The 26,296-nt window shown below is 39.2% G+C and overlaps 1 protein-coding gene across 1 annotated transcript in view; it reads left to right on the top strand.

The window, feature by feature from the left end:
- LOC104374787 (glypican-5) overlaps window positions 1-26,296 on the top strand; it is a 384,054-nt gene that overhangs the window by 75,770 nt on the left and 281,988 nt on the right. The window contains exon 3 of the mRNA XM_086618456.1: window positions 12,759-13,453. Within this exon, the coding sequence (XP_086474582.1) occupies window positions 12,759-13,453 (695 nt within the window). The remainder of the gene's footprint in view (window positions 1-12,758; window positions 13,454-26,296) is intronic.

Here is a 26,296-nt window from a genome sequence, read left to right as displayed (position 1 = left end):
CAGACAGGGTTGTGTTATTTCTGTTCTCTACAGAAAGACTGTTTTCTTTGTTGTAAAGATGTTGATAAATACAGGTTTAATCTAGATTTTAAAAGAGGAGGGTTTTTTAAGTCTTATTTGTGACCTGAGTTCTCTAATGGAATTCGGGCATCACTTCTTGTATTTCTGCATGAGTACCTAAACAAGAAGAAAAAAAAACTCATGAAAAACAACCAACCTCCTCCCCAAATTTCATCTTTGTTAAGCTAATCCTGTCTCTTGTAGCTATTTTTCTCTTAGATTTTTAGAAATGGGTCATAATGGACCACCTAACTAATTCAGCTGGAAATCATTAAATAGTTCATGACCTTCTGAAACAAACGTATTAGTTTTCCTACTGCCAGTTGAACTTCTTAATCAGAGGGTCGAGAAAATTCTCTCTAGAGACTCCTGTCTGGTTGCTTTTCTGTTAGTGAAAAGAGTCCCTGAAGAATGAAAAGACTTTTACATCTTCCTGCTTTCTTTTGATTGACTCAGAAGAGAGATTTTTGGTTCTTGCTTCTTAACTAATGCAAGTCTTCAGAACTAGTTTGTACTTTCTGTTCTCAATAGTATTTAATACACTAGAGAGATACAAATAAAATACCTCCATTTCTTCTATGTCCCAAACTTACTGGCAACTTTGAAGTGTGTCCCTGCCAGGAAGCATGAACATGCAGTGCAGCAGCAATGTACCAGAGACAAGTTTTAGAGTGTAGTTGGTACTCTGGTCACATCTGGATTCTAAAGATATGTTTTATATTTTATACTTCTCCATAGGTAACATCCCAGTGCGCAGTACTTTATGGATCATCATCAGTGGCACTGTGTAAGTCAAGCAACAGAGGGAGGTCTGTAGTGTTTTTGGCAAGCCTCGCTCACTTGCTCTCCAAGCCCATTGTGTCAAATGTGCAGTGCGTTTGAGCTCCAACAGACCACCAACATAAATGCCCTCTCTTTCTCTAATGATGGCATCTGTTCCTCTCTGGTATTAGTACCTGGCACTGCGTGTAGCTGGCACAGCTTTTACTTTCTGTATGGTTTTCATTTGCAGGAAGTTTGCAGAAGCAATTTTTGGTCATTTTTTTCCCCTACTATTTTTTGAAGAGTCCCTCTCCTCAAGCAATATAAAGCAGCAATATCTCTACACAGCCACATCTTACTTGTACGTTAGCTGTGTCTCCACCTAGTGGCATTGTCAGGTTAAGAGGTCAAAAGACCAGTCTATCAGCACCCCAAACTAGTGTGGGACTCAACACCAATAGACGAGGAGATAATTCTGGCTAGTATACCGGTCTCCCCAAATGCCACAAGACCCTTGAGCCCGACTTCCCCCTTCCCTCCCCTTGGCAGGCCACAGTTAGTTGGAGGGTGTTCGCCCACCTATAGGTCAACAGCAGTAATACTATGGCCTAGACTCCTTCTAATAATTCAAAGGCTTCCGGAAACATGCATATATAATTTTATTTGTGACAGAATGTAGATTCATAAATAGCCGGTGATAGTGACTGACTACAAAACAACCTTAATTTAAAACTGATCAGTGATAAAACTAAATAGCTAGCAAGATGTAGGTAACTAAGCGCGCATAACACAAAGTTCTTGCCCAACAGGTGTCCCTATGCGGGGGGAGAAGAGAGGTTCAGCCCGTCGACTGATCCCAGATGTTCCGATGGGGGTCTTCTCCCTAACATCCCCTTTGTCTTTTGCCATTTTATACTATTTAATTTCTTTTAGGCGGAGCTTGAGTGACTCTAGTCATACATGCCTTTGTTAGGATTGGTGAGCTTTTGGGATGGAGGTGTGTTTTGGTATTATAATGATATTATAATGAGCAAAGTTCACCCAAGGCCTCGCCGTTTGGCGACTTGTTAAATATTAACAGGCCCAAATGGCCTAGGTGAATGCTTGGCTAGGCTCACCATTGTCGAGGCAAGGGCCGCGATTCATCTTCCTTGGTAGTTGTGCAGTTACCTTTACCAGCCATTCTTCTATCCTTGAGAACAGAGACGAGCCGCGATACCTTCGTACCACTCCGTTCCCCATTTCAAGGGCATTGCATGTTCTGCTCGGCCAGGGCAGGCCTTGGCCATGCCAACCGCATTGTGTTCTGGGAGCAGCAGCCGCGCCTTGCCTCAAAGCCACCTTTAATATTACAGCTTTTGAGCTGAGCTTTGCAAAACAGTATTTTTCCGTTTTTCCCAATTTGGGTTAATTTCCCATAGGTATTTTGGACTTTCACATGGCAGCAGTCTGCCAAGTATTTGCTTGCTTCTGCATACTTGTATGTATGTCATACATGTGTTGTCATTTAAACATTGTCCTCACCCTTACCTAGGCACAGATTCCAGTTAAGAGGGTTTGTTTACTCCATAGGTGCAGAGCATTCCGAGCGCTATGATAAATGGCGCAGTGCCTCACGCTCTCAAGCCAGCCCATACTGCAGTCGTCAACACGCAGATTCTCCCACAAGCCTGTTTTAGTTGTCGAAACTACACTATGTGCACTAAATATCTCATTCCAAAAGTACTTGTGATAGAGGTAGTCTGGGAAATCCTAAGCAAAGTGATACCCTTTTATTCTGTCCAGTGGTCTGCGGGAAGAGATTACCTGGAAGCCTTATCCCAGAGATTGCAATAAGGGCATTATCTTCACTTACAAACCAGCCCCATGCCAGCACGCGTAGTGCAGTGATTCACAGCATTGAAAAACTGCTTGCACACGTGGAACAGTAACTGCTACAGAACCTCAGAAAGAACGAGGTAGTGGCTTTGCACCGTCTCCCAATGATAGCAGCGTTTTTGCGTGGCGGTGCTTCACGTGTGTACTCACCAGGAGCAGTTACTACGCTGGCTAGCCTCAGAGGTAGGCATGCCCTGACAGCACCCTGAGCTCCATCTTTCACTGTGTGTTTTGGTAACAACCATGTGAGTTTTGAGAAGCGTGCAGTTAACAGTTTAATTACCAAACTGTTCTGTATTGAAAATTGGTAGAAAAAGCATGCAAGACTTCGGCACTGGAGATTCTGCTAATGCAAAGGAATTGCAGCCATATATACCAAGTATCTGTTCTGAAGAAACCAAACTGAGGGAAATCCGCTTTTTAGAGCCCAGTATAAATCATGTGTGACCATGTAAGTCTTGGATTGTTGGGCCAATGTGCATTTTGGGGCTGACTGTTTATGCAACAATACTCAGATATGTCAAAAACTCTCCTCGCCCCATGGCGAGAACCTTACTTGAAAAGATACCTCATCCCATTAAGTGATGATCCAGCATTGAGTTTTAAGAAAATATTGTAAGATGTTGTTTATTTTTACTGGAAAGCTTTTTTTCTTTTCTAAGGAAAAATGATGACTTTTCAGTTCACTATACATCTTTGCAACTGTGCATAGTATTTTAGCCCAAAAAAATAAAAGCAGATGCTTTTTTTTTTTATGGGTCAAAAACTTTGTTCATTGGGCTAGTTAGATCAGACCTGATTTAAGCAATGTAGACTGTTTCTGTGGATCTATCTTGAAATAAATGTTGATGGTTACAGAGTTGTCATTCAAAGCTATTTTGCAAGTGCTTTGTGCTGTAATCCATCTTGGGAATTGTGTGCTACTTGCTGTTGCTGTGGCTTTCAGTCATCACTGTCCATGTAAGTGATTGATCAAATAAATCAGATAATGTTGTTTCTGCTCCTGGTCTGGCTGTTAGACCTCCTAAGAACTTCAAAGACAGCTGTAATTATGTGAAGAACCTAGCTACAGATACATAACTGTTTGTGTTTTTTTCCCTTTTAGATTGTGATTTGCAGATTTTTTTAAAATAAACTAATTGTTCTTGGAAAGCAAATTAAAGACATAGCTAATATTGTTGAAGCACAGCCGTAGTTCGTTCTTCAGTTATTTTGGCCCAACTCCTGTTAAAACTGTGAATTGATATTATTAAGTAATAGCTGACAGGTTTGAACTTGGCAGATATGAATGATATGAATCATTTTTGGAATTCTGTTTTGATGAAAGGAGACTAATACCAATAGCCACGGCTTTATAAAAAGTCCAGCCATAGTCCTCAGGGTTTTTATTGCTTTTCTAGATCATCTTACCATGGTGATGCTACATGTCCATCAGCCTTCTTCTGCACGTATATTCCCAAAGAACTACTTGCTTTATTTATCCATCAGCGGAAGCCCAGTGGTGTCATAAAAGGTCAATACCACATCTGGTCTCCAGCTTTTGCTGGTCAACTGATTTAGTTTTACTTGAGACAGCTCAATTTAAAAAGGAGTAAGTAATTGCACCCTGTAATTACAGTGTATAAAATAATGTACAACTGTATTGGAATGCAGTGTACAGAAATAATAAACAGCTAGATTTAATTAGCAGCTCATTCATTGTACTTACAAAAACTTTGAAGGTGAAATAAATAGTGAACAGCTAAATATCAAGTTAGCAAACTGCAAGTGATTTTGTAAAGTGTAACAACTTAGTTATTTTCTATAAACTGCTTCATATAGTGCTTTTTTTTTTTTTTTGAAAAGGCCAGATACAGCTTGGTACAGCAGACTGCAGAGCTTTATCTGGTCTGTCGTAGGTGAATACTTTTGCAGCCAGTTGCAACTTTGTTACGCGTTGTTGTTTTGTTAATGGTAAAGCCGAAGCCATTAAGTCTGAAAAATGTGCGTGCTGTGGTTACTGCTTCCAGCAATTTGGGTATATTCTCCCGCACATAATCTACAGAAATCATTATTTGACTTCATGGCAAAATGGCCAGAGCAGAACAAAGATTGCTATTTATCACTGGACCGTTCTGTTGTCATTAATGTATCTCCTAGACTTGTGTGTCTGCTGACTTATTTTTCCTTTTGCATCAGCAGCCTGTGAAGCAGTGAGCCTATTTCGGTGATGATACTTCTATTTCTGGTGCTTCTGAGATTAAACGCTCACCAAAATAACCCAAAGTTAATGGTTTCAATGTTCATCAATCTCACCGAAACATGAGCTGCGTGTTTCCTCCCCTAAGATTTTATAGTAAATAAGCTGTTTAAGTTCACAAAAAAAGTAGAAGAAAAAGAAGAAAGTGTGCTGTAGGACTGTTTGGTTCAGAAAAGGGTGTGGGTTTGCTGGCTGGGGCAGCAGTTGGAGGGGGTGGTTGCTTCCTATGTAATGGCACAACTGTGCCAAGGCTGAAAGGATAGGTTTGTGCATGTGAGAACAGCAAACAAGGCTAATTTTCATGCCAAGATAGAAGTTTTCAGATGGTACTTAATGGTACTGTTCCTATCGCTGTCGTTGGAAGTCAGTCTTCCAACAGACCATTTGGAAATTGGTTTTCCTAAGTGTCTTAACTTCGTCCACAGTACCAAACTACACTAGAGGATTTGCTGCTCTGACATTTGAATTGCACCAGGCTTTCTCATGTCCAGTGTTACACGTGGTAAACCACTGTCCAAGCTCCCAACACAGGAGATACTAAGGAAAGGTCAAGTATTCTTATGTTCTTGAAATCTCACTGGTAGAATTTTTTTAAACCCTTGCATACTTTTAATAAGTTTTCTTAAGTTAAAAACAATCTTAAATTACCCTTGGAACTGAGCAGAGGGTTAAAGGATGATAGTAATAGCTTGTAAAATAATCCGACTCATTGATTTCCAGTTAATCAGTGTTGTCCAGAGCTGTTAGGTACAGACAGAGAACGAGGCACAGACTCCTTACTTCAGCTTGGGCAGAAGTTTCTATCAACAGGTACATGATGGGATATTTATCTCACATTATCAACACAGACAAACTCACAGAGTGACTGTTAAGTAAAGACCTTGCCCCCATGCATGATAATGGAAAGCTGGTTTTGTGTTGGTTTTTTTCTGTCTGATCTATATTCTGAAAGACTGATTAGCTCTAAAGACATTGTACCCTCTCCTTGCTGGCAGGGTGAGCAAAGTCAAACTTCCCTTTCATCCTTTTCAAAACTGACTTTGCTTTCTTGCTTTTGAATACGTTTTGCACTCTGCCTTGCTAAAAGCAGCTACAGGAGGTGAGTAGAAAGCAAGAGGTGCTTCCACTAGCCCAGATTCTAAGAGCTTTCAGGTTTTTCTGACCCAAGGTGTTTTGGACCAAGCTTGGAATGTTTCGTCAAGTGTTGGTGTAGTGTCAACTTCGATGTGGTGGACATGGTATTTCCATGAGACTGCTGATATGTTTATTAACATGTTATTTCTCGTCAGCTTCAGCAAGAGCAACTGTGTTTATGTGTAGGAAGACTGCCATTCTAAAACCAGTAAAACACATGAAAAACCAGAGTATTAATAAAGAGCTTTAGGTTTACACTCAGCAGAACAATTCAGGATAAATAAGGAGACTTCCAATGTTTGACATTCTTTGCTACTAGCAAAATGGAAATGAAGCTGAAAGGTATAAGAAGCTGTTTTCAAAAGCAGCTTAATGAATGAATGGATTTCAGGTTCTGTCTTTGCAAACATGACACAATTGGTTTTGCATTTACATTCTTTTCTAGAGTAATCTTTCAGATCTAAAACCCCCACCTGTTTGTCATCTTTAATGATGCTTTTTGAGCACTCTTTGTTCTTATTCTTTTAAATGTGTTTAGAGATCATTGCATATCCAAAAAGGTAGAACTCTGAATTTTGTCACTTGTGTGTCATGTAGATGTGTATCTGGGTGTGATTTTCTGCTGTGTACGTTGTTTTCTATGCATCAAATTGTAAATGATACGTATTTAAACTCCACTGCTGCAAAATATTAATATATTGTCTTTTATTTTGGCAAGCCATAAAGATGCAGAAGATTTAATGGACTTGAAAGCTTTAAAAGGAAGCTATTGTTCAGAAAACCATAGCTTTCATTCATCCTGTAACTCTGTAATAAATGCAAGATGTTGAAGGGAAAGGAGCCAAATATTAGTGTGGTCCTAAGAGACCAAACAAATAATAGAGCTACTTAAATTTGTCATTCGTCTTTCATGATTACACTCCAATCTAAAACGTACACAGATGTTATTTCTGTATAGATAGTTTCAGTGTTTGCTTCTGCTTTTAGTTTATTGGGCATTGTTAAATCTTTTCAATGATGATGTTCATAATATATGATGATGTTATAATGATCTTTTCAATATAAATGTTTATAATATAATGGTTTTCTTGTTTCTTTTTTTTTTAAGAAATTTGTGGAATTTTTAAATTTAAGTTCAACACACATTCAGTTATTGCAGAGTGTAAGTAATTACTAATGTAGTGGAGTGCTGTTGCATCAGCAGGGTGGTCTTACCTTGTCGGTTCTGTGGGCAAGGCGCCAGCTTTGGGTCACAGGCAGAAGCATAATGGCAATGAGGGGAACTTTCCCTTCACGTATGCATGTCGTGGTTTGCACTCAGTTTTATGACTTTGGTCTTTGAAGACGTGGGGGTTCATATAGTATAGGCCTGCTCTATCTGAGCCTCAGGTACTGCGTGACAGACATGGTCCTCTGTGCACAGAGGTGTCTGGTGCTTAGATTGACTTTGTTTTGGGAAAATGGTTCCCATGCTAACATTCCTGTGTCGGACCTGTGGAAAGAAAAGAACGTGGATTTGGACTGATTCATAATCCAGCAAGTTGGAAGCTGCTTAGCCTCTCCTAATGCTCCCCATCTGAACCCTATAGTTGCTTACAAGGATCTAGATAGCTTGTGAAGGTCTGGTATAAGAGAGGGAAGCAAATGAACTTTCTCTATGCATAGCTATCATATGTCAATCCAGATTTTCTTGGAAAACTCCCATCGGTGTGTATTCCCTGAGGCCACATCTGCTGACTGTCATGTGCTGTAAGAAATCCAGGGTGTATGAGATGAAGGCAATCTTGAATGCAGTGTCTCGTACTGCCATGTGTACGCAGACTCGCTGTGTGTTTCAGTGAATTGTCCTGTTGAGGCCTTTCCCTGAGGCTATGTTGCCATGCGTCTAGGAGCCTGAAAAACAATTCCTCAGAATGCACCCAGGAAGATTTTTGTGTCAGAAAGAGTGGCAAATTAATGTGTGATAGTTTCGCATCCTTGTTTCTTGTCCTAAGGATAAGGCTGTAGGAGAAGAGGTGGTGGCCTGGACACAGACTAGGAGAGCTGCTGCACCAAACCAGAGATGACAGCAATTTAACAACACGAGCAGCTATTCCTGCTGGAGTTAGCATAAGTCATTGAGTGCGGTGTTTACTTGACACAAGGAACTAGTCGCAGCTGTAGTTAGTGTTAGATATTTTTCCATTGACTGTAGTGTTACTTAAAATCTACTTTTTCTTTCTCCAAATAGATCTCCAGGTGGTGAAAAAACAGAGGAAATCTTTGGAAAATGCTGGCACGCTAGTGTTGGGCAGACTGATACATGCCTCCTAAACCTGTTTCTCCCTGTAGCATTATCCTTTAGCAGAAACACTGACATTCTACAGCTGCTTCTGACATGCAATGGGCTTCAATCAGAATTGAATCCCACTGAAGAAGTCAGTGGTGTCACACTGGTGCAAAAGCTGATGGGAGATAAGTCAGGAATCCTTTGTGATTTTTATTGTATATTAGGTATATGAAATGCAGCTGCTGGCTGGTTCAAGAGAAGTAAAACATCCTCTGTGTCAGGATGGACGCCTTTCTGTCAGAAGAAAGCTATCGCTCAAAACCAAGCTGTGCCATGCTTGTGATGAATAAGCATGGATGCTATACATGCAAAGCGTGGTGTTTTTTTTTTTCCCATCAGTGTGCGTTAGACTGAGCATAATATAATTTTTAATGCGTGTGAATGCTAGGAACCAGGCTAGAAACCCAGCATGCAGACTGGTTAGCTGCTTGGCCTGGCAGGCTCTGTGCTGCTGGTGGAGCAGCAATACCAGCGTGGCATCTTGTCATCACTGGGCTTGTCTCCAGAAGCTAATTTTCAAACACCAGCAGTTCAGATGTGAGATTTGCAGAGGTGAGCTGTATTTTATCAGCTGTGTTTGCCTGTCACAGACACATCAGTGGTGGCATCAAGTATTTTGTGAGCATGTGATAAACAGTTTGAACAAAATTCTCCCCGGGGAAGGTGGTGTTGCCTGATTTACATTAAGGTAGTTACTAGTGTCTTAGTGCAAAATCCAAAGCTGGCTGTTGCTTTACTTTACCTGTACTCTTAAATCAAAAAGGGGCTTTTGAGGAACATGAGATCAAACTTTGTTCTCCACCTTCCTATTTGTTTCAATACTAAAGGAAGACAAAAAAATATAATGTCTCCATGAAATTCTGGATGATTTTGTTTGTCTTATTTCTATTCAGAATTTGTGTGTTTGCAGTTTATACTACATTGTGTGCTGTTGGTGGGCAGGTGGAAGCCAAAGGCTGTGAAAGATGATAAAATATTTCTCCCAGTGTGCACTTAGGCTTAGAATTCAGCTTTTTGCGAGTTCATAAATGTCTTAAGTTTGCTGTATTTGACTGCACAGATGAGCACCTGGTTTTTCAGATAACGGTAAACCTTCCTTGGGATTTAGAAGCTCCATACAAGAGGCATTAAAAGCATATAATTAATGACTTTTAAAACAAGGTGCTTAGGTTGCCTGCCCTGTACAACCAGAATGCAAGCTGTCCATTGTTACAAAAATCGTTCAACTGCGTGAAGCCTCGTTATTTCTAATTAAAGGTCTAAGAACATCCAGCTGATCCAGTAATTTGATTGTCTCGGATGTCTCTTTATATCTTATAATGATGAAAAAAGACCTACATGTTTCCTTCTCAAACATCATTCCTAAAGTGCCTGCAAGCATGAGTCATTTTTTGTGTCTGACCAGCGGTGATAGGGAAGGAAATGATACCTTACGGGTGTTTGCAGCACGTCTACAATCAGCAGCCATGTTTTTTTGTACCATACTTTTGATGTTAGGGCTCTCTTTGCAGGAGGAACGAAGCTGTATACCATTACATTTTTTTATACAATAAAAATTAAATGACACTATTAAATATTTTTATTTCATACTTGTCTCAGAATAACGCAGAATTTAATTAATTGAATGCAGAATTTTCACAGTTAAGAGGTTTAAAACTAAAATGCTACATGATTTCTAGTTTACAACCTAGTATGCCAGGAATCTGCTGAAATATGTTTCCTTAGGATGCACGTTGTCATTGTTTGGCTCTCATCTTTCATTGAGGCTGTTATTTCTCAGGACAATAAGGATACTTGCACATTCGTAAATGCATTTCATTTAGTTTTTGGATAAGGAGGATGGTGCCTGCAGTTCTGCCTTTATGGGTGTGGAAGGTAAAGCAACAGTTGTAAGGCTGGCATCGTAGGTGTCCCTGCTCCCGTAATCTAATGATAAGTTGAATATCTGTAAGAGAGCGTGTGTAGTTGAAGGAGGAAACTTAAAATGGTGGTTTCATATTTTGAATATTTCCATTTCCTTTTTAGCATGATAAGCAAAAATGGTGTTTAGGTTTCCTCTAGAAAGAAAAATAAACACATAGGGTTGATGTGCCAAAGAAAAACCTTTAACGTTGCAGTAGTACACAGCTCACTGCACTACAGTTTAGGTTGTGTTAGTATTTCCATCAGAAATCCAGTTTTCAGAATTTTTTTTCATCTGTAAAAGTCTGCTTCAGTCTGAAACTTGGTGAGATGTTTCTCTGCCTGAGAATGACCTTTGTTCTTTTTCAACTAAAATGTATCTGAATTCTTAATTTCTAGGATTTTGTAAGCACTTCCAGAGTATTACTTGCTGTAATACCGGTTGGAATGCTGAAGTGATTCACTGGCAGAAAGATACAGTGCGTGTGTGTAAAATACTGATGATTTGATGTACAATGAGATATGTTGTGTTATCTGTCTAGTTAAATCGCCCTTTGTGGTAAAGGGATTGTAATGCTTATCATAACAAGCAAGTTAGTTGCCCAGGGAGATGCAACAGAGGAAGGCACCGAGCAGGCTTTTCTACGGAACTTTGCCAGTGTATGCTAATCTTGACTTACAGTATTGTATCTGCTCCTTTGCTGAGCTGATCTTTGAGCGACTTCGGTCTGCGTTACATGGCAGTGAATCGCATGGTGATGTTCAGATGAATGTAGAGTAGGATTAGACCCAAAACCCATTATCTGGCCAGTCCTCAGGAGGTACGAAGTGTATAGGTCTCCTGCCTTGACTGGAACTACTTGCTGTCCAGAGGAGTGCAAGAATGATTTATGTCAGAGGCTTTTTGTTATAGGGCTTCCAAAGAATGCAGGAGGAATGGTGTGGATTACTGTCTTCTGTGTCATGAAAAATAATCTTGGGAAGTGATCCCTTGCTTGCCCCTATTAATGAATTCTAGCACCCCAGTCAGTGTTTTGGATATATAATATTTGCCTTATGTAATTTGAAATGTGTTAACCATGACACTCAAATTATTTTTTTTTCCCCACTCAAAAATGGTGTGATTAAGAGATACTGATTTTATAAATTTACTGTGTTTTTTTCTTTTCCTGTTTTTATAATTTCATTTTGGTTTTGATTCATGGCAGACTTGATGTCAAGTCCTGCCTAACCACTGGCTGGTGTCCAGACCCAGCTGATGTTAAGAGGGAGGGAATTTATTCACACAGTATCTTTCCTTCATCCTTGTGTTGTGCTGTGCAAGAAGTGCCTTTCAACCACCCACTCACAGCACTGTGAAACAAAAGCTTCACCTTCTGTTTGTGATCAGTTATCTCACAAGCTTTCCTTGAGCTGCTGTCCAGCAGCTTATCTAAAGTTGCTGTTTGTGTGTAAGCTTTGCCCAGTCCTTCCTTCTAGCATGTATTTACTCTGCATGTCAGCTCTCCAAATCGTACAGGTACTTGCTTTAGAAATCTAGACCGACTGTAGGAGGACATGAATGCCTTAGGCTTTTTCCGTTCTTGATGCAGGATGCCATAGCAATAGATCACCTGGGATAAAAAGCTACTACAACTTTAAGCTGTTATTATGTTATCAAGATACTGCTTTCGTAAACTACTAAGTTATTAAAACATTTCCAACGATTACAGTTGAAAAGTACAATCAATGAATGAGGATCAGCATTTCTGTGTGCTGATGAGGTGTTCTTCTCTGACTTTAGTATCGATATGCAGTGAAGTCTTACAGCTTTACAAGAAGTTTGAATATGAATTTTCACCCTTTTATTAAATGTGGATATTTTATCATTATTTATTCGATCCAGTGCAGCAGTGATAGTGTGATCGATGTACTACAGACAGCTCCTGTTACCAGTTAACTCCTCTCTCTCACAGTTCTAGAACTTGCATCACATAATTTTGCCTATTCAAGTATTCTTCTCTGGAGTTCTATAGGAACATTGAAAATGTTACAGTATGTAGCTTGTATGTAGAGGGGTGTTTTGGAAATGTATCCAGCCCAACTGCCCAAATGCAGTGTCAGTTACAAAAGCCATGTTAGGTAGACCCTGCTTGTGCTCACTGGAGTCTGTGGGAGTCCTTCATTGACCTCCAGAGTTTGGGTCAGAGTCTAGCTACTGAGAATACAGTCACCTTTTTATTTTTTAAGAAAATATCTGTGTATTATGTGTTGCCTCTATTATGCAGATGTAATATTTAGGTGTCTTTTTAATCATATTACTGATGAAAGTTATATTAACTATTAGCATATTCATATTGCAGATTTAATGAAATTATTGATATTCCTGTTCAGGACTATTAGTCCTGTAACTAAGAAATCAGGTGCTTGCTATTAACCTCTAGCTCCTTCTCTCCCCTGCCCTGTTTATTTTAGAGGCCTTTGAGTCTTTGCTTCGCTTTGCTGAAAACCACACAAGCTCCCTGTTTGAGACAGCTTACAGACCTATGGCAAAAGAAGCAGCAGAGCCTGTTAAAGAACTTTTTACAGACATCTCTCTCTACATTCTGGGCGCAGAGACTACAGTGGAAAGTGCAGTATTACGGTTCTTTGACAGTCTCTTCCCTCTGGTGTATAGTCGGCTAATAAACCCAGGAATTACAGATTTATCAGAGGACTATACAGAGTGTCTACGGCTTACAAGGCAAGACGTAAATCCTTTCGGACGCTATTCTAAAAACATGGTTACAGAGCTGTCAAAATCTCTTTGGGCAAGTCGGATGCTCAGGCAGGCCCTCAGGCTGGGCATTGAAGTGATAAATACTACTGAACACGCAGCTATCACGAAGGAGTGTAGCAAAGCTCTGGTGAAGATGCAGTACTGCCCGCATTGCCAGGGCCTGACGCTAATCAGACCCTGTGTTGGATATTGTCTGAACGTAATGAGGGGCTGTTTGGCCAGTGTGTCAGAACTGGATGCACAATGGAGGGAGTATATCTCCACGCTGGAATATCTGACTAATGAAATGGCTGCCTCACATGATCTGGAAATTGCCCTGACGGGAATTCGGAACTCCATCAATGAAGCCATCCTGCATGCACAGTTGAACGGACCACAGCTCTCTGCTACAGTAAGTGCTCTCTAATTATTTGATACTCCCACTTATCACTTTAATTATTTGATGAATAACCATTTAAACAAGTTGGTGTTGTCTTTGCATCAGTTTTTAGTCTTCAACTAGATCTTTGTTTAATAGTCTGTGAAAACATTGCAGATAGTTACGATGGGGTTGAGTAGAGTCACCTTTGAAATGAAAGAAGTTGGGAGGGAAGTTAGTTCCTTGAGAAGCAAACCTGTAAAGCAGATACCTCTGGCTTGTCTGCAGAATTTTCTAAACAAAAATTTGATGTATATTATACTTGATATTAACAATGTATTTTCATACTCTAAACCATCTGTTACTCCTAGGAGCAATGCTCCCCAGCGTGTAGTTATTTGTACTGTGCGTGGACATTCCATGGGAATCAGTATAAGGAGCTAGAAGAGTGGGTTTCTAAATAAAGGCAAAGGCATTAACTGTTTCGTAATTTTACACTCCCTTTACTTTTGTGTTGGCTGAGAGACATCAGGAAGGTATTACAGGTCTATGAGTACACTTGTCATAAAAAGTTAGAAAAAAGCATGATAAAAATCAAACTTATTTGGCAGCATTTATGTAAGTAAAGGATAAAAATACACTTAAAGTGGATCTGTTTTTGTAAGTGGTAGGTTAAGGAGGAAAGAACTAGGATGGTAGAACTCTCTCATAAATAAGTGGCATGTGACTGGCAGATCTTCTCTCAAGATGTTGAAGATTAGACCAGAAATTATCGAAATGACTAATGATGCGGCTGACTACATCTGTGTGAAGTTCATGATGACTGTCAATGGAAGAAAATGTAGTAGTGTGACCTTAAGCAAGGTAAAGACTAATCTAAAAAATGCAGATAGATCTGCCTGTCTTGAAAGTAAAGGAATTCTTGCAGAGAACAAATGAGAAGGAAATGCTCAGATCTAAAAACTTAATTACTATGCTGAACTCTGGACACCATATTGTGTGAGGAAAAAATACTTCAAAAAGTTTATGGAAAGAAGCTATGGCAGAGGGCATTCTAAACTAAGGAAGTATTTTACTAGGAGAAAAATGCCTGTATGTTTATAACCTTCCCAGATACCTAATTTCACAGCTCTCTTCAATTTACAACACTTGACAGAGCCAGAGACTTACAGTCAGTATAACATGTGGATTATAAAAAAAATCCAACCACTTCCAGTAATCTGATAAAATTTTCCCTTGATATTTATTGTTATCTCAGTTCATGTTGCTTGTTCTCCTTTCCTTTTTGTCAATGACGCTTGTGTCTGCTAGTTTATCTGACATCCAAGGATAAACATGAAAAATAAGGAAAGATTTGTTCAGGTCTTGGGTAGTGCACAGTAGGCATTGGAGCCTACATGCACTGCAGAACAGCAGGTCTTCATGGTGCTGGTGTCTAGTTGGCAGTGTCCTAATGTATCTTGTAAAGCAAGGTTAAACCTAGAACACATAATGAACAATGTTCTTGCATCTGCTCTAATTTTCTCTAGAATATTATTTTTATTTGAGTCTAGAAGGCAAATGAAAATCCAAGTACGCTATTATGGAATATATTAATTTTATCTATAAATAGATACCTCTTAAATCATCCCACAGCTTCATTACTGATTACGCAGTAATTAGAAATAAAGTTAAGTTTTCTGACTACTAGCAGCAAAAACGATCGACAGATATTTCCTGCAATATATCCAGCGTGTTACAAAATGATAAAACATGATTCTGCACTGCATTTGTCAGCCTAGCAGTGAATATGCACTTGCTTAGCTTACTGATGGGTAAAATTAATAATCCAGGTGAATATCAGATAATTACAGATTAACTCAGTGAGTGTATTGCTCTTAGCTGATTTAGAAGTAGAATTCACTCTGAAATGTCTTTCAGGCTGAGGATTTTCTTTAATTCAGAATGAATTCAGGAAGTGCTGTTGTGTTTGAAACTACATTAATTCTTTCTTCTCTGAAGTTGTCTTTGTTTTCTCTCTCTAGCAAAATCTGTGCACAGACTGTGTGTTGGTTTAGGGAGTGCTCTGTAGGAAAGCAAAGGCTGCTTTCTGTTTGAAAATAAAAGCGATATGCCAGTGCGTGTTGCCCTCAGTCTTGTAGCTTTTTCAGTTGTCAGCGGGGAAAGATGATGTTTTGAAGACAGAGCACGTTCCACTATTCGAGCAAGCATTAGTCTGATACTGATTTAAAACTTTACTGATTAGTTACAGAGGATAACCATTATTTAGAAAATTGAGCCTAATTAAGCTGTATTTCCTTCTCTGAAGAGACGGAAAGGAATTCAATCTTCAGCTTCCGGCTATGAAATGGCTTCTCGGAATCTGAGGGCTGATTCTCAATTATGCTCGGGCCCTTCTGGGCCGCGCTGCTGAGATTTGTACCCGTTGCATGTACTGTTTGTTTTATTTATGGGAATTTTTTTTTTTTTCAGAAAAGAAGGTACCTTCTCTTTTCCCTTCATAAAAACGAGGAGACCTTTTTGTGTTCATGCGGGTACGCTCTTCAGCTTCCGCAGAAGTGGAAATGTTTATCTTATGTACAGTTTCCATTACAAATGCTGTAATTGGTTTCATTCAATTATAAATAATCTATGGAAAACCCGTTCAGGAAAACAGAACACTCCTAGTAATTTTCATTTATCCTGAGGCAGCCTTAATTAATGCACCGGCCCTTTTAGGAAACATTTTACATTTTTTAACAGACAATATGGCTAAAAATTAGAGTTCTTTTTTAGCTTGCTGCCTGCCTGGATGATAATGAATAATGGAAAGTTAGATTATGTTTTCTTTAAAACAGAGGGAAGGGGCGAAATAAACCTATAAAGCACTTAGGGTACTTTGCTCAAATGAGGTGCAGTCAATTATTATAAATTAAAAAAAAAAAAAAGAAAATCCTATTTGTGCGAAGAGTGCATAACTTCAAGAGACTGGCCTCTGCTGATCTCGTCCATTATAGCCAAGAGAATTGCCTGATTTGCTGGGATAGCATGTGTGAAAGGTCACCTTTAAGATATTAGTAATCTCTCCTCAGATTCCTCCAGAATGTGCTGTGCCATTTGTTCAATAATACTGGCTTGCATCCAGTTTACTTAACCTAATGCGGGCCAGCCACGGTCTGCAGCATCAGCAATCATAATCATTGCTTGCTGGTTTGTCTGCTGGAATCTAATTGTCTTTCGTATTGGTACGAGCCCTGGCTGCTTCTTGGTGCCAGCCCCAGAGATCAAGTTTGTTCACCCTTCCTTATCTTTTTTGAGACCTTTTTGTGTCTTAAAGCTGGTCTCATTTTTCATGTATTTATTCTACTGTATTGCTGTATTTGTGCATCGTTCCTGATTGTTTTATTTTTTTATTCAAAGTGAAAGTAAAATACCCTCAACTAAGATGCAAGAAGGAGGAGAGGAAGTTTCAAATGCTGGTCACTGGCACTTCAGGGAAGTGTATCACCAGGTAGTGTGGCAAACACTGTCTGCGCTTGTACTCCCTGGAGTTGGGTCTCAGTAAGGTGGTGTTCCAGTTGCTTGTGTAGGGCTAGTCAGGGCTTGTTTGCAGCCTGCTGCCAGCAGGCCAGCAGTTGTGCATGGGGACAGATATTGGAAAGAGAATAATACATGAGTTAAGGAAGATTGCATCAGAAACGGTTCAAATCTGCCTGGCCCCACTAACTACAAATCTGCATCCCTGATGATACAGAACGTCTCCCAGTGCTGCAGTTCAGTGGAGCTTGGTCGTCTTGCTTGCAGAGTAGCACTGCTTTTTCTGGATCTGAAAGGCACCAGTGATCTGTGCTGGGCAGGCAGGAGCTCAAGGGTTGATGCCCTGTACAGGTACAGATTTCCTGTTAGCTTTGGCAATCTGCAGTTACACAGAGATTTGTCTATCCTCTGTGGGGTACAATATATCGCTTCCCTGTGTCAGAGGAGTGTTCTAAGGTCTAATAGCAGTAGGATGATTCTTCTTTGATTTACTAGATTATCTAAGCATGTAAGAAGTGTTTGCCCATATTGGTAAGCTCTGTGATCCTGGGTCCTCGCTGGGCTTCTAGAAGTGATGATTTGCTATTTGTTCCACAAATGTGCATGGTGCTGTATGGGTGGCTGGCAGGGACTGTGTGTATCAGTTGCCAGTCGTTGAGTCATGCTCCACCAGCGAGCTGTGTGAGGCTGCCAGCCCTCGTATTTGGTGCTTTTCTCCATGCCTTCAAAGCACAATGAGGACACATGGAAATACCTCTTTGGAATAAAAAAATTCTATGCTGCTAATGTTGCTGTGTACCAGTGCTCCATTTTTCAAGGGCAAGGCAGAGGCAGGATTTTCGAAGAAGAAACATTTTGTGGTTGGAATTCCACTTCAGCTCAATAGAATTTGAACCCATAATTACCCGTTTTAAACGCTTTTCCCAGATATTGCTATGACCTCTACTCTGCACGTGGCTTCTTGTGAAACCTGCCTGCCCACAGAGTGGAAAACGCAAAATAATGTGTGTTAGCAGAAATATTTGGAATATGGGAAGGCACGTATTCCTTTGTGGTGTTCTTGCTGCGTGAAGTTCATAAGCATAAAGTACTTATCTTGTTAATGTTATAATGGCTGAAAATGTTTTAAACGAAGATAATGTAAAAAGCCACAGACTTAATATTTTTAGAATGGCCAACTGTTATACAAGACAAAAGTCTGACATACTGTGTTTCTTGATTATAGGAGTAATGAAGGCAAAAGATAATAAAAGGCTTGATAGAGGAGATTGTAAAACCTGGATATGATAAGAGATCAGACATTAGGAGAAAGCAGAAAGATCTGTGCCTTGAGCCAGTTAACTTCTTGGAGACAAACTTACCAATTCTTATGATAAAAGTGATAGAAGAATAAAGGTAGAAGAGTAAACTTTGGGAAGGAAAGCAAATAGAGGCAGGAGAAACATAGGCAGTGAGGGATGTTTGAGATGCATGATGGTAGGAATTTCAGGACTGTCAGGAAAAGCAGAATTGGTGACTGTGAGGGAAAAAAAATCTGATCAAAATCCCAGAGAAATCAATGGCAGTCTTTCCACAAGTTGTCAAGACATCAAGGAGAAATACGAATGATACTGAGAAGAGATCCACTAAATACTGGTTGTGTTTTAAAAGCGATTGTCTGCTTAAGCTTATAATGAAAGGGGTGATCTGATGCCTCTTTCTGATGGACCATTTGAGTGGTGTTTCTTAAAAATTTTGTGTTGCTTGTAAGAACTGCAAGGAAGGCCTGAGATGGTGAAAGCTTGTGGCAGGGACTGTTGTCCTTGGTGATGAAGACAAGACAAAGAAGTTAGGCTTTCCATGCCTGCCCAATGACTTCTGCTATGGTCATTTGCGATTGGAGATGTAATTGGGAGTCAGGGAGGCAAGTTATGTAGAATTAACAGCAAATTTGAACTTAAAGCAATTTTAAAAAATCAATAGAAAATACTTATAGGTAGATGGTTGGTCTTGGTGGCTGGTCCATCAATCTCCTCCTATCAGTGATTTTAAAAATTTAATTTCTCTTTCAAAGCAGATAGTTTTAAAATGCACGCCCGTCACTCTCCACGCTTTTCTAAACTTTCTTCCTTGAAGCCATTTTTTAAGTTTCTTGTTTTTTATATTACATCATCATTAATGTTTTGGTTTTGAAATTGCTTGTGCTGACCGCTATGTAGCATTTGGCACTACAGAAGGTGGTTGCTTTGCAGGTGAATTTAGGGAAGGCCTATAGGCATATAGTTATTTGAGGTATTTGATCTGTAGGTGGGTAAAATTGAGAATGCTGGTGGAGGTGGAGAAAGTTGAGAGACAACACAGAGTCTAAGAAGACAGAAAGGCTATGGTTATAGAAGCACTGAAAGAATGCTTAGTATTTGGTTCTTGCAATATTATTAAATAACTGTAGTCTGGTGTCATATCTTGAAAAACAAATGGAGGGAGCTCATGTGGTTTGTTCAGCAGTACTGAACAAAAAGTCATTGACAGACATAGAACTACAAATGAGGATTTTTTTTTTTTTTTTTTAGTATGGTGCTCCAACAGCACCTCATTTTTAGAGACGTCTGAGGGTAGACTTTTAGTGTCCGTTATAGGCACGTATGATGCAGCTCTGCACCTATCCTTAGCCAACTGGAAGTTGCAAAGATTTGTTTAATATTGTGTTTAAATGAAACAAGTTATCCCTTTTAAGAAACAGGTTGTTATACCTTTGGTACTGAACAAGAAAACTATATAGATATTTGCTAAGTTGACTTTGAGGACAGAAAGGGGCATCTGCCTGTGAAAGAAAATACTTGCTATATCCTGAAATACCCGTATTACTGTGGTAGGCTTGAGCCAGAACTTCTGGAGGAGCATTTGGAAGGAAAACCAAAATTTTGCCATAAATCTTCTTGTAAAAATTCAGCAACGTATGGAAGGCTTAAAGAAAATAGTTTAAGTGTTCTGAAATTATTAGGAATGGAGAAGAAAAAACAATCCTGAGAAATAAAAGACTACAGACTCATTAAAATGATCATCTTTAGGAAAATAAAAGTGTAGAGAAAAGACTGCCAAACTTACAGCAGCAGGAGATTGATGCACAGTAACCTTAAAAATTTGAAAAGGAAATGGCAGTACTATGAACAAAATAACTTTGTGCTGAGTGAGTGCACAGCAACAAAGAGTTTCTGCCAGTCTGTAATGAACTACTTGATTAAAGACACTGAACACTATCATAAAACACTCCTGGAGACTTTGGAGAACACTCAGAGCTGAACTCAGGTGCTTCCTTCCTGCAAATTTTCCAGTTCAAATGATCAACACCAGCTGTCAATAAGAACTGTACTCAGCAGAGGTTAAAGCAGTATATTCAATTCCTTGTGGTTAGATAGCTGAAAATAACTGTAAAAACGTACAGGGAAAGGTATGTTTGTGCAGTATTTGCACTAGAAATGGTATTTAAAATGTCATTTTGTTTTTTCTAAGCACTTACCAGAGATCCTTCTCTGAAAACGGGTAATGGAGGAAATGCCTGGCTATGAAGAGGTATCTGTAAATGATCTTGAAGGCACAGAACGATTGCCCTGTTGAAGCTGCCTGATTTAGTAGGGCTTCTTGCAGATATCATCTTGAATGACACAATCACTTACATTGAAGGCATGACCTTGTATGTTTTGTTCTCATGAACCAAAGTAACATGAATGTGCATCTGGTTCAAATCCTTTGTGAAGCTGGGGACAGGAGGAGACCTTTTAGAAGCCTGGTGAATTGTACTAGAGGCATACCTTGTAACGTAAAGACCCGTTTCTATGTGAAAGGTGGAAGAATGGTTTTCACAGAGGTTATAAGACACATGAAATTATGTCTATGTTAAAGTTCTGTTTTATTTCTCTTAGGTTTTATACTTATTAAGATACTGCTCTCATCTTATGGTCAGTCATGAATGAATTTTTAAAAATGAGCAGTGGAACTATATATCTGGAATCAACTGAATTTCATGGAGTATAATTAATTCTTGTAGTCAGCTTTGTAAGACTTGCCACGTGCGATTTGCTTGATTTAAAAGCGTTTTGACACTTGAGTACTGTAGAAGTATTTCTGGAAATAATCATCTAAATTGTTCAATGCATTTGCCTCATTCCCATCTGTTACAAAGTTCCTCTGGAGAATTAGAGCTCATGTAGTCTTGAACAGCTCTTTAAAGGGATGCAAGGCCTGTATTGGCTAATGACAGTTCTTCCATGCAAATGTTTGATACCAGAGTAGCCTGATTTCCTGGTGTTAAGGATCATCTCAACTGTAGTGATGGAACTGCTTGAAATTTGGTATTTATGTCAATATGAAGTAGGTTAAAATGAAATACATGTATTTCCAAAAATCTAAGTTGTTATCAATCAGAGTAGGAATCAAAACCACTATATAATTGAGTTGGTTTTGAGAGATATTTGCTGGGTATTATCCAGCTGTCACGTTATTTTACTAAACACATAGCTAAGAATTGGGTTTTACATAAATTGTGTAGCCTTAAGTGTTTGTGCAGAAGTGATCATTCATTTGAATGTACGTGTCTCTTCATACCCACAGGCATTCCATCCCCAGTCACATCTTACCTCCCACTGACTGCTGACTTGCTGATAGTGCTTAACCACACTATTAACAAGTCATTAATCTGTAGTAAGATAAAAAGCTCTTTTCTGCCTGGCGGAGCAGTATTCAAGTTCTACTTTCCATTCCCTAAATCTTGTATTTCATGTAAACATGTAACCTGGAAGTTTTATGCTAAATGTTTATATCAATGGAATTGATGGATGTAGCTTTTTATCAGCTTTTGATCTGAGACCAGCTCTGACTGTGATTAACCATTTGTGATTAATTACCATGATTAAGGTTTTGGGAATGGTAGTGATTTGGGGCTGCTGCCTTCTGACAAAGGCTTCTGTCTTTGAGAGGGATCATGGCACCATATTTTTTTTTTTCCATTTACAATCAAGATTCGCTTTTTTGGCCTAGTTTTATTGCTGAAGTGTTGGTGAAAAACGTGTCAGATATTTTTGTGTGTGGTCCCAGAATGGTGTTAAACTAGTCTATAGGTGAGTGTTTTCAGGAGATTTTGCATACGTGTTGGTTCAAAACAGATGAAATTCTGCATGATCTTGGTGTTTCTTCCAAGTTGCACAGCCATATGCTAACGAATGGTGTACGGTCAGTAAGTTATCCCAACATAGAGAGTAAGGTTAAGTATAAAGCCAAGAAATAGAAACCTGCTTTCAGAGCAAGAGGCCTAAACAGTGTAGTAAAAATTTCATTATTACTCACTTTGCATTATGGCTACCATCTTCATTTAGGGAAAATAATTAAAAGAGGCAATAGATGTCTGAAGAGTATGGTTTACTACTTCATTGTTATTTTCTCCTTTAAGAAAAACGATGATACACTGCTGATATGAGTTCTAAATACATGCTTAAAAGTGCATGGTTGATGACGCAAGCGTCCTTGGCCACTGGTGGCGCGTTAAGCCTGTCCCTCTGTGATGTCAAGTGCTGTAAAGGCCAAGGCAAGCGTGTGCCAGCACACGTGCACACATTAACATACACGGCCCACTGCTCTTCACTCCTTCAAATGAAGCTGCATCTTTTTTCGGGTGTGGACAGTCAACTCAGTTCTAAAAGGCTAGTTCTTGTAGCATCTATTTTTATTTAGTAAGAATGAGCTTATTAGTTCTACTGTTGGTTTGAATTTTGTTTTTCTCAGAGGGTTATATATCTGCACGTATAAGCATTTTTTTATTTTTTTTTTTTTCAAAACAGCTGCTTTGCTTCATTTTGTTTGCCAAACTGAGGCGCTGAAATTTTTCAGCACCTTTTGGTTCCTAGAGAATTACTTCCTGGGAACTCTACAGCCAAGTTTAATTTTATGAAAATAAAAATGAAAGGCAAAACCCAAAGTCATAACCTTTGTAAAATATATGATCGGAATGATGCTCGTTTTCACCCCGAAGTTGACAATGCTAAAGAGTATTCCCTAAGTCATCATGTCGGTGTCCTATTTGACTTTAACTCGATGGTGTATGAGGAGGAAGGTGGGCCCATGAGGGTCTGATGGCAGGATATGGGCTGCAGAATAGAAGTCCTATCAAAGCCATAATCATAAACCTGCCAAGATAGCACAGTCGTAATTTCACAGGCAGTGCTGTCGCTGAGCACTTTCTGTCTTACTTGGAATATGATTCTGGTGTCAGCGCTTCACCATTATTACAGTTGAAAGATGAAGGACATAAATATGGTAAGAGTCCAGGATTTTGCTTGAAGCACAATACTGAGCAAGACAATCAATGGTTGGGATAATATTTATGGAAATGATGATACTCAAGATGACAGATGATGTGCTTAGTGTTTCAAAGAGTTGTGTACACTTTATTCATTGTTTCTACTTCTTTCTTTTTTATTCTATTCTGTGTCCCTATTGTAAACCTCTTTAGATTGTGTAAGTCATCTACTGGAATTGAGTGTTATTTCTTATTACAAAATCAATTTAAACTACAAAAGAGGAATTAGAGGTGCAGGATTTTTTTTTTATGAACCTGACTTTCTGTGTTGTGGTTTAGTAAATATGATGGATTTTGTAGCTACAGTGCTTTGGAATTTTGGCACTTCTGTTTGTTGTGGTTAATTTTTGGTCTTATAAACTAACAAGGCATCAAACAATGAAGTTAGAGTGTTGCTGGGTTGGGGTCCAGTCCCTGGTAAAAAATGCAGCTCTAGCATATTGGCAGCTAGACTGCTTGTTATTCATTGTAAGGCGTCTAGCTATGGGAGTGTTAGATGTTTGACAGCATTGAATAGATTCCAGTCAGCCATACAAACTACCTCCAGTGAAGTGGAAAGGACCATAAAATTGTTTTAGCAACAGCTAATTCTCTTGAGTCTTTTAAGGCTTTTTTCCTTTTTTTTTTTTCTTTAACTGTTTGGTTGCCACTAGAGGATTTGCCAATTTAAACAGTAAATGTTCCCAGATTGATTTCATTTTTTAAGATTAGTTATGAAAGCTTTTCACTGATTTTGCATTTAGCGTAGTTTAGATTTTGGAAAAAACCCCAAACCACCCAAACTGCATATTTAACGATGGTACCTTTCTTTGAGTATAAAACCTGAACTATAAAGAAACTTACAGCAATGTTTTTTTAAAAGTGATTTTTCTATAAGTAACTTCTAGTCCTATTCTTATCAAAAAGGCATTTGGGTGTTAGTCTGTAAACTTGTAGGTATTTAGTTTCATGTCCCTGCTCATCTTTTAGCTGCTGAAGTGCTACACAAGCTTAGTGCTACAGGGTTCTTTTAGAAGCAGCTTGGGGACTTAACTTGTCTTTTTGATCTCAGCTTAAGACGTGTGTTAATTTTTCCATCTTATCTTACTTTGAGTATTTTTTTTTTTCCTCCTGAACAGCTTAGACTGTGGATATGGTATGTGAAAGAACATTAAAATATGTCCTCATCTGTCAAAGGTTTCATAATGTAAGAGCCGGTTGCCTCATAATGTGCCATAGTTCAGTCTTTTAGAAAAAGCCATAAACACAAAATGTTTAAATAGTCTGGGGGAGACAGTGGCAGTAGCTTTGGAGGAAGCCTGAAAATTCTGACTTTTGGAGAAGAAGAAGATAGAGAATGAGGAGATTCTCAGCTGTTTACAGCTTCATTGAAGGGACTTCAATGGGTGAAAGAGGTTCAGTTTTGCAATTTGTCTGAGTGGAAGGCTTCTTTCTGCTGACAGTAGATGGGCAAATGAGATCAGAGTGAAGTAGGCTGGTTCTCCTGTCACCTTCTGCCACAAATGTGGCTCCTCTCTTGAAGAACTGTCGTGTATACTAGAAAAATGACGTATTTCATCTAAGTGAGTACAAACTTTTCCTTTCCTCTCCTGTTTGCATTTTTTCCCCAAGAATTATTTAGTTAGGTTAACATTAACTGGAATAATTGAGATAAAATTATCATTATCAGTATTTGGTCTTACAATAAAAATGCCAGCTGTGCTGGGAAGACATCAGGCAGCCAGCAGCATCAACACATGGATCTGGACTGGATCAGGGCTAAATTAGCCAGCTTGTGTGATGAAACGTAGGGCACAGCTTGGAAACAGGATCCTCGTGACTCATGGTATGTGTTCCCTTCTATAGCAGATGCGGTGAAAGTTCCCAGTGATTTTATTGTGGTTCTCTAGACTTCTGTTAATTGTAGTGAAGCTTTACTAATTTTTTTATTCTACTAGTCGATCTACACAAATCTTTACTTGTCAGACTTTTTTTTTAGTCTCCCTCTGTCTATATGAACCAGAGAAGTCAACACCGTCTGTGTAAGGAGAAATGGAACGATAAATCCTAGTTATTGAACCTGTACCTGCATTTAGAGAAGACTTGCCTTTTCATTTAGACGCTTCGGTCCTAGGGAGAAAGATGTGGGCTTTCTAAAGCTGCCCTCATATGCAGCAGCCGGATGCTTCCTGCAGCCATAGGACCAAGCAGACAAGTAAGCATCTTCCCTTGAGTAATCTCTTTCCTCTTAAGGGGACTCTGCTCAGAGCAAAATTGGGCATTTGCATAGAAAGAAAGATGCACAAATTTTGTTGTCTGTGACTTCAAGCAATGGCTTAGCTACTTCAAGTGTTGACTTATATATGTCACTAACTGGAGATACCGTAAAATATCTGATTTTTCAAACTGGGACAGGGCCTGAGCATTTTGGCAGTTGTGTATTTCATCTGAGCTACTAGCAGTCACTGGGACAACTTCCAAAGCCTATGTTTTACAATGGTGAGAGCCTCTGTTCCGCGTACCTAAAGCAGATATTGGTGGCTCCAATCTCTGTTTCTTTGCAAACCTGCTCCATTCTACAGTATCTTGTAGTTGTTTTCTGGGAGACCAAATAGTTTTGATCCTTTCTAATGAAATTTTGTGTTGCTTTTATTTTAGACTTCTAACTCGTGTGCTTGCGAGCCATCACAACATGTGAATCCTCATTTTCCCAGAGGTGGGCCTAGTTGCTGCCGAGTTCCCTAGAGAGCATTTACTACTGGAAATATTAATAAGGAGTGGAGGATAAGGGAAAGAGAAGAAAATAGAGTAATTCTTAAATGTAGTTATTCAAGTCTCTGCTTTGTTCCGTATAGTTGGAGTAGAGTCTAGACTGCAGTTTGAAGGATGAGCACAGGGCCATCATGTCTTGGACTGGCAAAAGGCAACAGGAAAATGTTATGTACAGGAAGATGATTTGAGGAGCAGAATTTTGTCTGGATAGTGAAGAGGAAATGGGGGTGTTTCTGTCCATCATCATGCCCTTGCTGAAGGATACTTGTTTGCTCATGTGA

The sequence above is a fragment of the Tauraco erythrolophus genome, chromosome 11 (genome assembly GCF_009769465.1).
Source record: "Tauraco erythrolophus isolate bTauEry1 chromosome 11, bTauEry1.pri, whole genome shotgun sequence".
Classification (NCBI taxonomy): Eukaryota; Metazoa; Chordata; class Aves; order Musophagiformes; family Musophagidae; genus Tauraco; species Tauraco erythrolophus.
The sequence above is the reverse complement of the archived record's forward strand: the minus strand, read 5'-3'. Positions and strand labels throughout refer to the sequence as shown.